The 13,951-nt window shown below is 57.5% G+C and overlaps 1 protein-coding gene across 1 annotated transcript in view; it reads left to right on the plus strand.

Moving 5' to 3' along the window:
* Window positions 1-13,951, plus strand: part of CELSR1 (cadherin EGF LAG seven-pass G-type receptor 1) — a 152,063-nt gene that overhangs the window by 48,191 nt on the left and 89,921 nt on the right. The window contains exon 2 of the mRNA XM_079937142.1: window positions 6,778-7,416. Coding sequence (XP_079793268.1) covers window positions 6,778-7,416 — 639 coding nt within the window. The remainder of the gene's footprint in view (window positions 1-6,777; window positions 7,417-13,951) is intronic.

The raw sequence follows: 13,951 nt of genomic DNA on the forward strand, positions 1-13,951 counted from the left end.
GTGGGGTGTGGATGCAAAGTAGGTCACAGCTGGAGGAGGGGGCCGGGGGAGGAGTCAGGGTGGGGGGGCTCGAGGTCACTTCAGGTGAAGGAAGAGTGGCCGAGGGACTCAGATACTGAGGTGGAGGGTGTGGTGCAGCGGGCCCAGGCTCGGGTCCCTGTAGGAGGGAACGTTCCCCGAAACAGGAGTTAGGGGATGAGCTCTGTGTCGGGGAGCGTCCCCCAGGCCCAGGCTCCTGGGTGGGGGTGGGCTTTGGGGGGCTGCCTGGGGCCTGCAGGGGAGGGGCTGTGAGGACCCCGCCTCCAGCAACTTGAGGGGAGACGATGGTAGAAATTACAGGGCGAGGACATGGGTTCCAAAGGAGGAGAAACCCAAGGCGCGGGCTGCCACTGTCGGCGAGGTCCCGGCGTGCGCGGGGACAGGGAAGGGGGGACCGTAGATGTGTCGAGAGCAAGTGCATCGTCTGATTTGCCTGAGATGCTGGTGCTTGAGTGGGGCCCTCCCCTTCAGACCTGAGGCCCCTCCTCCCTGGAGCGGCCAGGATAAGCAGCGTCTTCTGAGGCCAGCGTGCCCGCCAGGCCTGACACCAGCATTTGCCCTACTGCGGCCTGAACCCCCATCACCCTGTTCCCGGGAAAGAAACCACTTCAGAGTACCCACCCTGGCCAGCAGGCACTCCCTGCCCCTGGTGAGGCCCGGGAGGGGGCAGGAGGGCAGCCTTTGTGTCAAACCGGCTGGACGGCAAACAGTGCCCAGCGGATGTGGCCGCAGCCGGCCTACTGCGCCGTCACGGGCTGTGCCAGCCAGGCCTGGCAGGGCGCTGGCGGTAGGAGACGGAGATGCCCCCCACGTTAGACCACGGTGTGTGTGGAGTGGGGTGACCAAGACGCTGGCAAGGGGTGCTGGTCCCTCCTGGCACCGCTTCATCTCCAACTGCTGGTGGCCCTGCCTCACCGCGTTGTCCCCAAGGCTGCAGGTGTATAACGGGTCAGAAGCCGGCCTCTTTCCATGTGGACCCTCCGAGCCAGGACCGCAGTCCTCTGGACCCTCTGCCCAACGTTGGAGGGGCTCAGGCTCAGTCGGTCTGGGCCTGCCACTTGCTGCCCGAGTGACCTCGGCCGGGCCTGCTGGTCAGCTCCCTTGTGCCTTGGTGTCCTCATCTGTGCAGGACCAGCAGAGGTGTCCCTCGCGGGCTGTGACAAGGACTGGAGGCGCGGCACCGTGGAAGGTGTCGGTGCGGAGCCGCTGCGGGCAGTGGTGGGGCACCGTCCGGGTCAGCGAGGTCTACACCATGGACGTTTCCCCCGCGTCCACCCCCCACTGCCCTACGCCAAGGGTCCAGGAGGCGGCAGCGTCACAGGACCTTCCCCTGCCCCCGTGGCCTTGTCTCCACCAACCCACATCCCCATCCGGGGTGGAGTAGCGTCCCCCCAAGTTCACGGCCCCCTGGAACCTCAGCATAGGTGTTATTTGGAGGTTGGATCTGAGCAGATGTGATCGAGCTAAGCATTGACACCTCCTGGACTCGGGCGGATCCTGATCCAACGACTGGTGACCTTTTTAGAAGGGAATTTGGGCACAGACTCACGTGGGGAGAGGCCGCGTGATGATGAGGCAGGGACGGGAGTGAGGCATCTTCCAGCTGGGGATACCAAGGACCGCCAGCAGCCACTGGACACTGGGACAGAGCCACGGGATGGATTCTCCCTCCGAACCCCACGTGGAGCCGACCCTGCTGACACTTGATCTTGGACTTCTGGCCTCCAGGCTGTGAGAGGATCAGTTATGTGAGCCTCGGGCTGTGGTGCAGCCCCAGGACTGACACAGCCTCCCGCCACCGAGTGGCCAGCCCTTGCTGTTTTTTCGCATTTTGTGCTGGGAAGATGGTTGCACTCCACTGTGTGCCAATGTCCATTCCTCCGTGGACCCTGCCCTCCCCGCTGCCTCCTGGGGTCCTCCTGTCTTGCCTCTTGCAAACTCGGCTGTGTCCCTTGCCTCCTTGTGGGCCACCAGCTCCTTGGGCACTGAGACCCCCAGGGCTGAGTGGACCACAGGGATGAGATTGTAGACGACGGCTGTCCTCTGACCAGAGCTGGACGCGTGGACTGGCCCCACCCTCCATGAAGACCTGCGGAGCGCCCCTCACCTGCACCGTCGGGGGTTTTGTGGGAAGCACCTGCCGGTGGGCACCCCACAGCCCCGCTCTGCCATCTGTTCTGCCTCTTTCCCGCAGTGACTTAGGGACAATGAAGTGACTCACCGTTCCTAGGGAAAGCCGTGGAAACTGCTGGCCCGGTTTGGAGGCGTTGGTTCCGGCGCTGTTGTTTCCAGCCACGGACGAAGTGCGTACAGCAGAGGTTGCGGGGAGCCCTGGGTGAGCTCCGTGTTTTCCAAAATGAAAACAGCCTTTTCTAAGTGATAAACCTAATGGGTGCTCGGGCAGGAGAATAAAACGATACAAGAAAGTTTAGGGGAAGAAGCGAAAATGACCTAAATGTCAGCAACATTCCCGACCAGTACTTCTCCAAGCCGTCAGGGTCCATCAGAAACAAGGAAAGTCTGAGAAAGTCCGTCACAGCCGGAGGAGCAAGGAGACAGGACGACTCATGTCATGTGGGGTCCTGGGACAGAGAAAGGACAGTAGGTAAAACCAAGGAAGTATGAGTGGCCTACGGACTTCAGTTAATAATGTGTCCGTATCGCTTCATTCATTCTAACAAATACCCCACGCTGACGTCACAATGGTATTAATGGCAGGGGAACCTGGGTGCTGGGTAGACGGGACCGCTCTGCACTGTCTTCGCAATTTTTCTGTTAATCTAGAACTGCTCCAAAATAAAAAGTTTATTGAAAAGCAAAGTCAGCGACCCAGAGAGAATCACCGTCAGCCCTGAAGCTTTTGCTGTCCCTGCCGACGGCTCTCTGGATTTGTGTGCAAACATATTTTTTTGTTCCGTGTGAAAAGTGACTGACTTTTCCCTTTAACATCACGTTGTCTGGATCTGCCCTGACACCAGCGGAGGCGAGTGTCACCTAGCGGGTTTCGCTGAGCCGAGCTACAGGGGGAGAACAGCCGTCCTTTATTTCAGCGGCTCCCTGTTGATGGGTAGTCGCATTTGTGCTCGTGGCGACTTAGAAATCCAACCCAGATGAGTTAAGCACACAGCGTGTTCATTGTCTCCAGGACCTGGTAGTCCAGGACGGTCCACGGTCTTGAAAGAAATTAACAGTAAAATTAGCAGTCAGGTGCGTATTATATTTTGCAGCATGTTGGACGTGAGTTAATATTTAATGCTATTTTCTGGTCATTACGTGGTTCCTTGTTCCTGGGCATTCCTCCATGCCGTGCCTTCCTGGGCTCCCTCCCCATCCCCGGGGAGGGAGTGGGCAGAAGAGCCTGGAGCATGCCCAGATGGCCTGAACTTGGAGCTTAAAATCAGCATGACCCTCGAATCTTGGACCAGAACAAATTTGTGTGTGGTTTAAGATTAAAAGGTTGTTTCTTAACAGCTGCCACCAGGAAACAAACAATATCCTATATTATTGTAATGGGCCTTCGCAAAAAAAAAAAGAGAGAAAAGAAACACCCACAGAAAAATAGCTTAGATGGAAAAATGGAGGCTCTGATGCTGTTTGTGTCAGTGTCAGTCTTGGGGTTAAAGAGATGCCACTGGAAGAGGGACTCTCCCCTCCCTCCCTCCCTTCCCTGAATGTTTATCCAGGAGCTTCTGAGTGCCAGGGACTGTTCTAGAAGTGACGGGCACAGCAGGAAAAAGACCTACAAGTTCTTGGTCCTCATGGGTTCACTGCGGGGAGAGAGACAGATATGAACAAATAAAAGGCAGCTTGCGGCCGCTCCTGTGAGGGAGTTAAAGTGAGGATGTGGCAGAGCATGGGGTATGCGGAGGGCCCCTCTGATGAGGGACATGCAGCTGAGACCCGGGTGGCCCTGGGAGCAGCCACTGGCGACAAGGAGGGCGGTGTTCCAGGAGGAAGATGAAGTGTGCAAAGGCCCTGGGGCAGCGAGGTGTCTCTAAGACACGGGAGGGTGACGGGGACGGACCACATAGGACCATAAGATAGGGTAGGCAGTATGGGTTTTATCCTGGGTGCCTTTGGGGGCCCCAAGGGAGTGGTGTGATGTTTTAGGATGAGTGCTGTGGCCACAGTGTTTTAGGACGTTTTAGGACATTCCAGTGTTTTAGGACGACTGCTGTGGCCGCAGTGTGAATAAATGTGCCCTGTTGCCTGGGTGTAGCTGGCGTGTGGGGGAGGGAAGGAGGGTGGTGCTATCTCTGAGGCTTCGTGCCGTATGGGCTGTGCCACCTTTTGCCGTAATTTCTCTTCCTCATTACTTATTCCAGCCACTGGCCCTTTGTTTTGTTTGGTTTTGAATTTTGTTTTATTTATTTTTTTATACAGCAGGTTCTTATTAGTTATTATTATATACATATTAGTGTATATATGTCAATCCCAATCTCCCACTTCATCCCACCCCCCCACCCCTGCTTTCCCCGGCTGGTGTCCATACGTTTGTTCTCTGCGTCTGTGTCTCTATTTCTGCCCTGCAAACCGGTTCATCTGTACCATTTTTCTAGGTTCCACATATATGCGTTAATATATGATACTTGTTTTCCTCTTTCTGACTTCACTCTGTATGACAGTCTCTAGGTCCATCCACGTCTCTCCAGTTCCCAATTTCATTCCCTTTTACGGCTGAGTAACGGTCCTTTGTATGCGAGCAGCAGATACGGTCTCAGCATCCACCTTCTGCTCTGCGGGAGCTGCACACAGAGCTGAGCCCACACCTCGCCGGCCTCTGGGTTTTACACCAGCCTTTGGGGCGCCCTCCCCACAACGAGGTCATACAAATATTATTTCCTCTTTCAGATTTGGTCCTTCCAGGGAATTCCCTGGTGGTCCAGTGGTTAGGACTCCATACTTTCACTGCCGGGGGCCTGGGTTCAATCCCTGGCCGGGGAACTAAGATCCTGCGAGCCGTGCAGCCAAAAAAAAGAAAAAAAAAAAGAAAAAAAAGAAAAAAAAAATATGGCTTTGCCAGGTTATCGTGAGGACCAGCTGGAACAGTAATGCTCGGTGCCTGACCTGCTAGGCGATGGTCGTAATTACTGGGGGGAAGCCAGGGCCCCCCTCCACCAAGCGTGTGTTCGTGGGTGTGAAACTTGACTTCCCAGGGTCTCAGTTTTTTTTTTTTTTTTTTTTTTTTTTTTTGCGGATTGTGGGCCTCTCACTGCTGTGGCCTCTCCCGTTGTGGAGCACAGGCTCTGGACGCGCAGGCTCAGCGGCCATGGCTCACAGGCCCAGCCGCTCCGCGGCACGTGGGATCTTCCCGGATCGGGGCACGAACCCGTGTCCCCTGCATCGGCAGGCGGACTCTCAACCACTGCGCCACCAGGGAAGCCCCCCAGGGTCTCAGTTTTTGTCACCTCTCAAATGGGGTGATGCTGGTTCTCAGAATCCCTCGGAATCTCAGGTTTGCCCCTGAATGTGCTGTGACTTGAGGAGCAGTTATGTTTCTCCATTGTCTGGACAAGTTTTGTGGCGCGCGGCGTCCCCCGCCAAAAGTGGCTTATGGCTCCTGCGTCTGAGGCAAACAGTCCCAGGCGCAGAAGCTTCTGTGCTCCGCTCCCCGTTGTTCTGAGGGCTCCCTGCAAGCTTGTGCCTTGGTGGGGACTGTGCTGGGTCCAGAGTGACAAGATGGCCTCCAAGTGGTGTCACCTGAATGCATCCTCTCAGTGGTCCTAAGACTTTCCTCCAGCTTCCCGGAAGTAAGCTGGAAATAAGCCTGCCTTTCGGGCTACAGCTTCGAGAGGGGTGGGACCCGCCGGGGGCTCACGGGCTTGCCCAGACGCCTCATGGAAACTGGGGTGGGTGTGCTCGTGGGGGGATCCATCAGGGCTGCAGGGACACGGATCTGAGCTGAGCCAGAAGGATGTGAACTTTGCCAGGTTTTTCTCGGGTCCCAGAGCACATCTGGGGGGCCGGGCACTGGGAGGCAGGTGAAGGCCCTCTGGGCAGCATGGCTGCATCTATCAGGGCTGCCCTGGAGGTGATGCTGCTGCCCTGTGGCCATCGTGAGCAGAGCTCCTGTGGCGGCCCCTGGACAGCTCCTCTGGTTCTGGGCTCGGAACCTATGGTGTGCTCAAGCTGGTAACCCAATACTCCACCCTCTCCAGTCCCCACGTCCTACGTGGCTCGTTCCGTGAGCGGCTCACCTGTGCTGGCTGAGACGCAGCATCCTCTCGTGTGTCTCTCTGAGGGAGCACGTGCTGTCCTGTCCTGTGTGCTGGGCGCCTGGAGATAAGTCGGTCACAGCTAAGAGCGGGGAAGCCGCCAGCATTGCACAAGACAAGGCCGTACCTGGGCTGGACCGTGCTGGACACTGTGGGGTCTGAACTGGGCTGGGGGATGGGCAGGGTCACCTAGTGGCTGGAGCAGGTGCAGAGGAGGTAAAGCAGGGGCTCTGCGTCCCCACGTGTCTGGAGCAAAGCGTGTGAGGCTGGGGGGCTGGATCGTGGTGGTTGTTGAGATGCCCTGATGAGCAGTTGGGGGGTTTCCATTGGGGGCTTCTGAGCTTGACGGGCGTGATGGGAGCCGAGTGTGGAAGGAGGGGAAGGGGGTCTGGGACGTGGGGTGAAGGTGGTGGTCATGGGTGGGGCGGGGCAGGGCACGGGGCTCGGGGGTGTTGTTCCCGGTCGGGCCGGGGTGGGGACCGGGCAGGCAGGCCCCCGAGTGACGCCCCCTTGTGTCTCGCAGACGGCATCCACAGTGTGGCGGCGCTCTGCACCCTGCGGGTCACCGTCATCACGGACGACATGCTGACCAACAGCATCACCGTGCGCCTGGAGAACATGTCGCAGGAGAAGTTCCTGTCCCCACTGCTGGCCCGCTTCGTGGAAGGGGTGGCCACGGTGCTGTCCACCACCAAGGACGCCGTCTTCGTCTTCAACATTCAGAACGACACGGACGTCAGCTCCAACATCCTGAACGTGACCTTCTCGGCCTTGCTCCCCGGAGGCGTCCGGGACAAGTTTTTCCCATCGGAGGACCTACAGGAGCAGATCTACCTGAACCGGACGCTGCTGACGGCCGTGTCCACCCAGCGCGTCCTGCCCTTCGACGACAACATCTGTCTGCGAGAGCCGTGCGAGAACTACATGAAGTGCGTGTCGGTGCTCAAGTTCGACAGCTCGGCCCCCTTCATCAGCTCCCCGACCGTGCTCTTCCGGCCCATCCATCCCGTCAACGGGCTGCGCTGCCGCTGCCCGCCCGGCTTCACCGGCGACTATTGCGAGACCGAGATTGACCTGTGCTACTCCAGCCCCTGCGGTGCCCACGGCCGGTGTCGCAGCCGGGAGGGCGGCTACACCTGCGAGTGTCAGGAGGACTTCACAGGTACGTGTCACCCTTCGCGGGTCCCGGGGTGGCACAGGCGGTGGGGCGGCCCCGGGTCACCTCTGCTTCACACGAGGCCCCCAGTCCACAGGTCGGAGGGTGTCAGGCGGTTTCCTCTGTCCACTTCCCTCGGGGGCAGGGTCAAAGGATGGACCATGGGCCTGGGCGTTGGCGCCACTTGCTGAGCACAGCCTCGAGGTCTCTACTGATCCCATGCCACCTAAGCCACTCTCTTTATAAGGACAGTAGGAGGAGGATGATAGCGCCAGAGCCACCTAAAACATCTGCATGTATGTAATGACGTGCTTGTTATAAGTGGCTTCAAATTTAAAGCAGTTCATTACGGACTTCGAGTTTAATTGGTTACTGGAAAACAGTGTGATAACTGGGATAGAAATTGTGAGCCGCTGATCACTTGGGTCTGGAAAGACTGTTGGTTTTTTCATGCCTCATTGTCACTGTAGAAATTTCTCATCTTCTCTGCCTTGAAGATACACTTACCTCGAAACGTCCTGATTTGTCACAAAGATGAATTGCTCTAAAGGCAGCCAACGGTTGTTTTTAAAAATAAAAAACCCGCCGAGAGCAGTGCAGAAACATATGCTCTTGCTTTGATCTTCGATGGCCTGTTACATAGCAGGACGGCCCACTTGACAAACAAGTATACTGTGGCAGAGGGTGGCCGTCTGTCTTTTTGGAAAGTTCTCTGAGGTTGGGTGGGACCTGATTCGTCCCGGAGGTGGTTTTGAGAGTCTTCCGCGGACTGTGTCCTCGGTTGACGTGTTTGGTGTAAACACTGGAGAAATGGTTTCCGGGCGTGTGGGACGCAGCGCAACTGATGGAGCCTAGGACGGGGCTTACAGGATTAACAGGTATTCATCGGGCAGGAAGGGAGCAAGCCTGGGGTGGGAGCACAGATAGAGGAAGGCGGCCATGTGGTGCTTTGCATCTGAAGGGAGGAGCCCCAGCCAGAAGGGGGGGTGTCGGGCAGCCTGGGGAGATGGGTGTGTGCCCCGGCTTGCCGCGTCTGAGCACCAGCCTGGTTATAATCCGCTGGCACCGCTGCGGCGAGAAAGGCTCAATCGCCTGCCTGTGTCTCTCCTCCCCTCGCCCGTCTGTGTCTGTCTGCCTGTCCATCCGTCCCGTCCAGCTCTGGAGATCTCTTCCCCGCGGTCTCTCAAGTGTTAACCCCAAATTACTGGCTACGCTGGAGCTTGGTGCTGAGCCGGGAAGGAAGGCAAAGGCGACTCCAGCCCCCAAGCCCACGCCTGAGTCATCAGGGGGCTCTGGGTGTGCCGAGGAGCCGTGCCACGCAGGTGGGGGTCCTCTCCCTCCTCCCCTTCCCTCTCCACGGCGTTGAGGTGGCACCTCGGCCTCTTCTGGAGTGCCTGACCAGGTGTGCCAGCCGCAGCACAGCCGGCCTCCCTCACAGCGGAGCAGCGTCCCCCGCGGGGCTGGTGTCCCTGTCCCCCTCCCTGCCACGGGGCCTGGATGGGGGAGAGCTTCTGCGGATGACTCCTGCTTCAAGTGGGGAAGCTGTAGCCCCGGGCCCCGGGACAGAGCCTGGTGCCCTCCGGGGAGTCAGCCAGTGAGCAGTTGTCCACTCGCTCCAGGAGTATTAGTTGAGTGCCTGCTATATGCCCGGCCAGCGCACGCAGCGGACCTACCCCTGCCCAATCGGGTGGGCCCCCCAAGGTGACCGGCCCTCTCCCTGGTGGAGACATGTAGTGGTGGGGACCTGGTGGGGGGCACCCCTGAGCACCCCCAGAATCTGGTGATTTCATCTTGAAGATGGATCTGAAGGGTGGGGTCTACCTCGGTCGAGGACACCAGCTTGTCTCGTGGCTGCAGCAGCAGTCCTGGCTTCCAGGAGTCCCGGATGTGAGCTTGGGGCCGTGTCTGGGCAGGATAAGTAGAGGCCGCTAGGGACCCGTGGACCCTGGATCCCCTCCAAAGAGGCCTCAACCCATTGGGTGGAAAGGACTTCCAGAGTTCTCAAATTTTGTTTTCATCGCCAGAGTCATTTCTAGAGAAATTATGCCTGGGAATGACCCACTGTGTCATCACCACTGAAATGTCTTGATTGGCAGGGGGCTAATTTGAATGTCTTTGGTACTAAATTATCATATGTATTTCCCTCCGAGATAAGACTGATTCAGACTGATTATTTTTCCTCGGTCCCCCTTCCTCTCTTTCTTCCTTTCTTCCTTTGAAGCCCTGCTCTCTTGGTTCAGGTAATTGAACCCATTTATTCGCGGTGAAAGCCGTGCTGTCGTCGCCAGACTTTTATTACTTGCTCCCTGGTAAGCCGAGCTCGGGCCTGGCGGGCGGGAAGCTGGAAGGGGCCCAAGGCCTCCGGAGGACCCTGGCTTCCTGTGTTGCCAGACGGGAGACGAGCTGGGTGAAGGAAGGTATCAGTTAATTTCAGGAAAAGCTCATGAATTTGATGCTGGAAAAATACCCCGACAGCTCCCCTGTGTTTCTTCAGTCCACTCTGGCCTCAGGGAAGCTCTGAGGCCCCAGGGAACATGACCCCCCTGTCCTTGCAGGGAGGAGGCATCTCCCCTTCTCACGGCTCTGCGTGGGGGCCTGGCGGGGGTCTGCAGGGGACCCCACTCGGAAGGGAACGGGGACAGAAGGACTGGAGGCATCGCGGCGCAGCTCAGCGACTGTCCTGTGTGACAAGCACGTGCGCCGGCTTCCTTGGTCCCGGCTCCTCTGTCTTCCGGCCTGTGAACAGCATAGCTTTGGTTTTGGCTTTGCTTTTGGTTAAGCTCCCCAAGGACGTAGCCCGTTCCTCCCATCTCCCCACCCCCGCACCTGCCGTCCCTCTGTCCTTACCTACCTCAGGACCCAGCTCAGCGCTGTCCCTGCTGTCGGAAGGTTCTGGAAGTTTTCCCAACTTCCTTGGACAGTGACTGTCGATCTTGGAAACTTTCTCAGTGCCTTGTTCACGCGTTGGTTGCTCTGCTCTCATTTTGGGTGTGATCCACTTATTTCCAGGACCCTCAGGACAGCAGCGACCTGCAAATAGTACTTATTGGGCACTTAACGTGCTGTACTGTTCCAGATGATGCTACACTGTTACCCCAGTCCTCCTGGCACTGTATGTCCCCATTTTATAAATGGAGAGACTGTGGTACGGGACCTTCAAGTTTCTAGCCCAGAGGTTCTCAGCGGGGGTGATTCTGCCCCCGGGGGACACATGACAGTATCCAAAGGGTTTTTGGTTGTCTCAGCTGGGGGTGGGGTGCTTGTGCCCCCCACGGAGAATGGTCCTCGTGTCTGTGGTGGAGGGAGGAGCCCTGCTCTAGACCCGGGCGGGGGTGAGTCAGGATTCGAACCTGGCGCGCTGGCCTCTGAGCTCAGGCTTGTCCGCCCCGTGGATTCCTCGAGGGCGGAATGGCCTGGTTTGCCTGTTTACTGGGTCCTTTCTCTTGCTTCCTTGACTCCACAGCGTCTATTAAAAAGCGCCTTCTGCGTGCAGGGTTCCGAATGAAGTGTGATGGGTGAGAAGGAGAGCCGTCGCTGAGCAGTGGCCGCAGGGAGAGGGTTTCACTCGCCGTCACCCTGTTACCCGAGGGGGTGGCAGGAAACTCTTCCCGCCCAGGAGGACCCTGGACTGAACCCATCCGGGGCAAGCCTCAGGATGTGATTCTGCGTCCGGGTCCTGTGGCCTCTTGAGGCGTCGTCTCCCTAATTAAAGGGTCTAATCACTCCTCGCTGACGTGGCGGAGAGCACGTGTCCACCCAGGCTCTGCTCCAGGCCCTTTCCCCGTGCCTGTCACAACCCCATGAGGCAGGGACAGTGGTCACCCATTTCAGGGATACCAAGATGCAGAGCCGGGTGGGGGGCCCCGGGGGTTTCCTTCCAGAGCCTCAGGGGCCGGCCCCGCCCCACCCCACTGCCCCTTGCTCACCTTCCAGAAACAAGCCCGGCTCCTCTCCCCGGGGCCCTGCCCCTCGAGTGCGCTTTCCCTTGTCTTCCCGAACGTCACCTCCGTGTCCCCGTTCCCCTGCCCGCCCCTCGCCCACGGCAGAGGTCGGCGGCTCGAGTCCACATCTGCTTGGTGCTGTCTGCTCCCTCCCCGCTGCGTCCAGCATCTTTGTCCGTCAGGTAGGCACGTGATAAATACCGACGCGGGACGACGGGGTCAGGGGTTAACTGGGCCATTCCTCCTCGCAGGCCTCAGAAGACGTCCTGGAGTTCTGGGATTCTGTGCTGTGCTCAGAGCAGAGCCTCTGCCGCTCCCGTGGCTGAGCTGGAGGGGATGGGGCTCCCCCTTCCGTCTGCTGTGTCCCTTCCTGTCCTGCTGGTGGGTGTGCCCACCAAGCTCCACTCGGGTCACTGCCCAGCCGTGTGCCCACGTGGCCCCGGCCCACGGCTGCCTTGGAATCCCTTCCCCTTCCTCACACACATCCTCCCAGGATGAGAGCAGCGGGCAGTGATTTATGTCACAGCCGCGTGGGCCCAGGGGTGCATTCCTGAGAAGGCGGCAGCTTTGATGTCACCGGGGAAGGAGGGCTTTCAGGGACCTCTCGGTCATCTGCGTGTCGGGGGGGGACAGAGGGGAGGGTCCCGTTTATTCCTGAGCCTCTGTGTTTAGACCCCAGGCCGCTTGTCTGGGTTCAGAGGGTGTTTCGGCAAATACCAGCCAACAGTCCTGCCTCTGTGCATGAAACACACGGCTGTCCCTGGGCTTCGGACATCCAGGCTGCTGGACCCTGTGTCGTCAAGTTTGTGCCCCAGCTGGATTTAGCCTGGTTTTGGGATCAGAGGGTCAGGGGCCACTTAGGAGAGTCTCAGTGACGCTGGGTTTGAGCTTGGTGCTAACAACCCCAGGATGGGGTGTCCCAGTTGTCCTGTGAGGGGGGCTTCTGGGACCCTGACTGTTCCCTGGGGTGACCTCAGCAGGGCTGGGGGCCCTGACTGTCCCCAGGGCCAGGATATTTTGTGTAGGTTCAAGGCCAAGAGAAACTTTTTATTTTATTTTATTTTGCTGTATGCGGGCCTCTCACTGTTGTGGCCTCTCCCGTTGCGGAGCACAGGCTCTGGACGCGCAGGCCCAGCCGGCCATGGCTCACGGGCCCAGGCGCTCCGCGGCATGTGGGATCCTCCCAGACCAGGGCACGAACTCGCGTCCCCTGCACTGCGCCACCAGGGAAGCCCCAAGAGAAACTTGTAATGTAAAAATCGAATCATCTTTTCTGCTCATGGGGAAAAATTTAAATCAATTCTTCTCTGATTCTTACTCCAGCTCTGAGTTTTATCTTGAATTCTCTCATCAGAGTAACAGTGTCTCTCCATCGTCCTGGGGTACACTGACCCTGCACCCCCGTATCAGACTAAAAATGCTTCGTGCGTCTGAGCCGTGCTGTCCTCCTGTGGGGTGACATTCCCATAACACAAGAGAAATGAGTTTGCTGCACTTACTGCAATTTACTGGATTAAAGCTCCACTTGGAAGAGTTCGTCGTCAAGTTGAATTTGGTCCTTAAACCGGAGAGTTAATTATCATTCAAAATGAAAATCGTTACCTGGCCTATAATTAAAATCTCAAATAAAGCAGAAACAGAATCGTTTCTTAGGAAAATGTACTTTTCAAATACTCAGGATTACTCCAGGTTTCTCTCTCTTTAGCACCTCTGCCGTCTTTGACGCTGGGCTCTTTCTACCGGTTCCAGGTTGGGGATATCCAGTGTTTCTCTAGTACATTATTGTAAAGCTAGGGCATTATTGCACTTCAGGAAGACTTTGTTTTCCATTAAAATCATATACAGGGAGATTGCGGTAGGGATAAATTTAGCCAGGGATCTCCTTTCCTCTTCCATGGAATTCTTTCCCCCAAAGCTGGGGTTTTGACAAACAGAATAATTCCCCTCCTTGCGTCTGGCCTGGGTGTCCCTGCACAGCCAAACGGCCACGGGGGACAGGGAGGGGGCTAACGGCTTCTGTTAGCTTCCTGGGGCTACTGTCACAAAGGACCACACACTGGGTGGATTAAAATAACAGAAATTGGACTCCCCTGGTGGCGCAGTGGTTAAGAATCCACCTGCCAATGCAGGGGACACGGGTTCGAGCCCTGGTCTGGGAAGATCCCACATGCCGCGGAGCAACTAAGCCCGTGTGCCACAACTACTGAGCCTGCGCTCTAGAGCCCACAAGCCACAACTACTGAGCCTGTGTGCCACAACTATTGAAGCCCGCGCACCTAGAGCCCGTGCTCCGCAACAAGAGAAGCCACCGCAATGAGAAGCCCGTGCGCTGCGATGAAGAATAGACCCCACTCACCGCAACTAGAGAAAGCCCGCGCGCAGCAACGAAGGCCCAACGCAGCCAAAAATAAAATAAATTTATTAAGATAAAAAATAACATAAATTTATTCTCTCACAGCTCTGGAGGCCTGAAGTCCAAAATCAAGGTGTCGGCGGGGACGTGCTCCCTGCAGAGGCCCAGGGGAGGGTCCTTCCTGCCTCTTCTTAGCTTCCTGTGGTCCTGGGTGGTCCTCGGCTTGTAGCTGCATGTCTTCAGTCTC

Source organism: Stenella coeruleoalba, assembly GCF_951394435.1.
Source record: "Stenella coeruleoalba genome assembly, chromosome: 11".
NCBI classification, from domain to species: domain Eukaryota; kingdom Metazoa; phylum Chordata; class Mammalia; order Artiodactyla; family Delphinidae; genus Stenella; species Stenella coeruleoalba.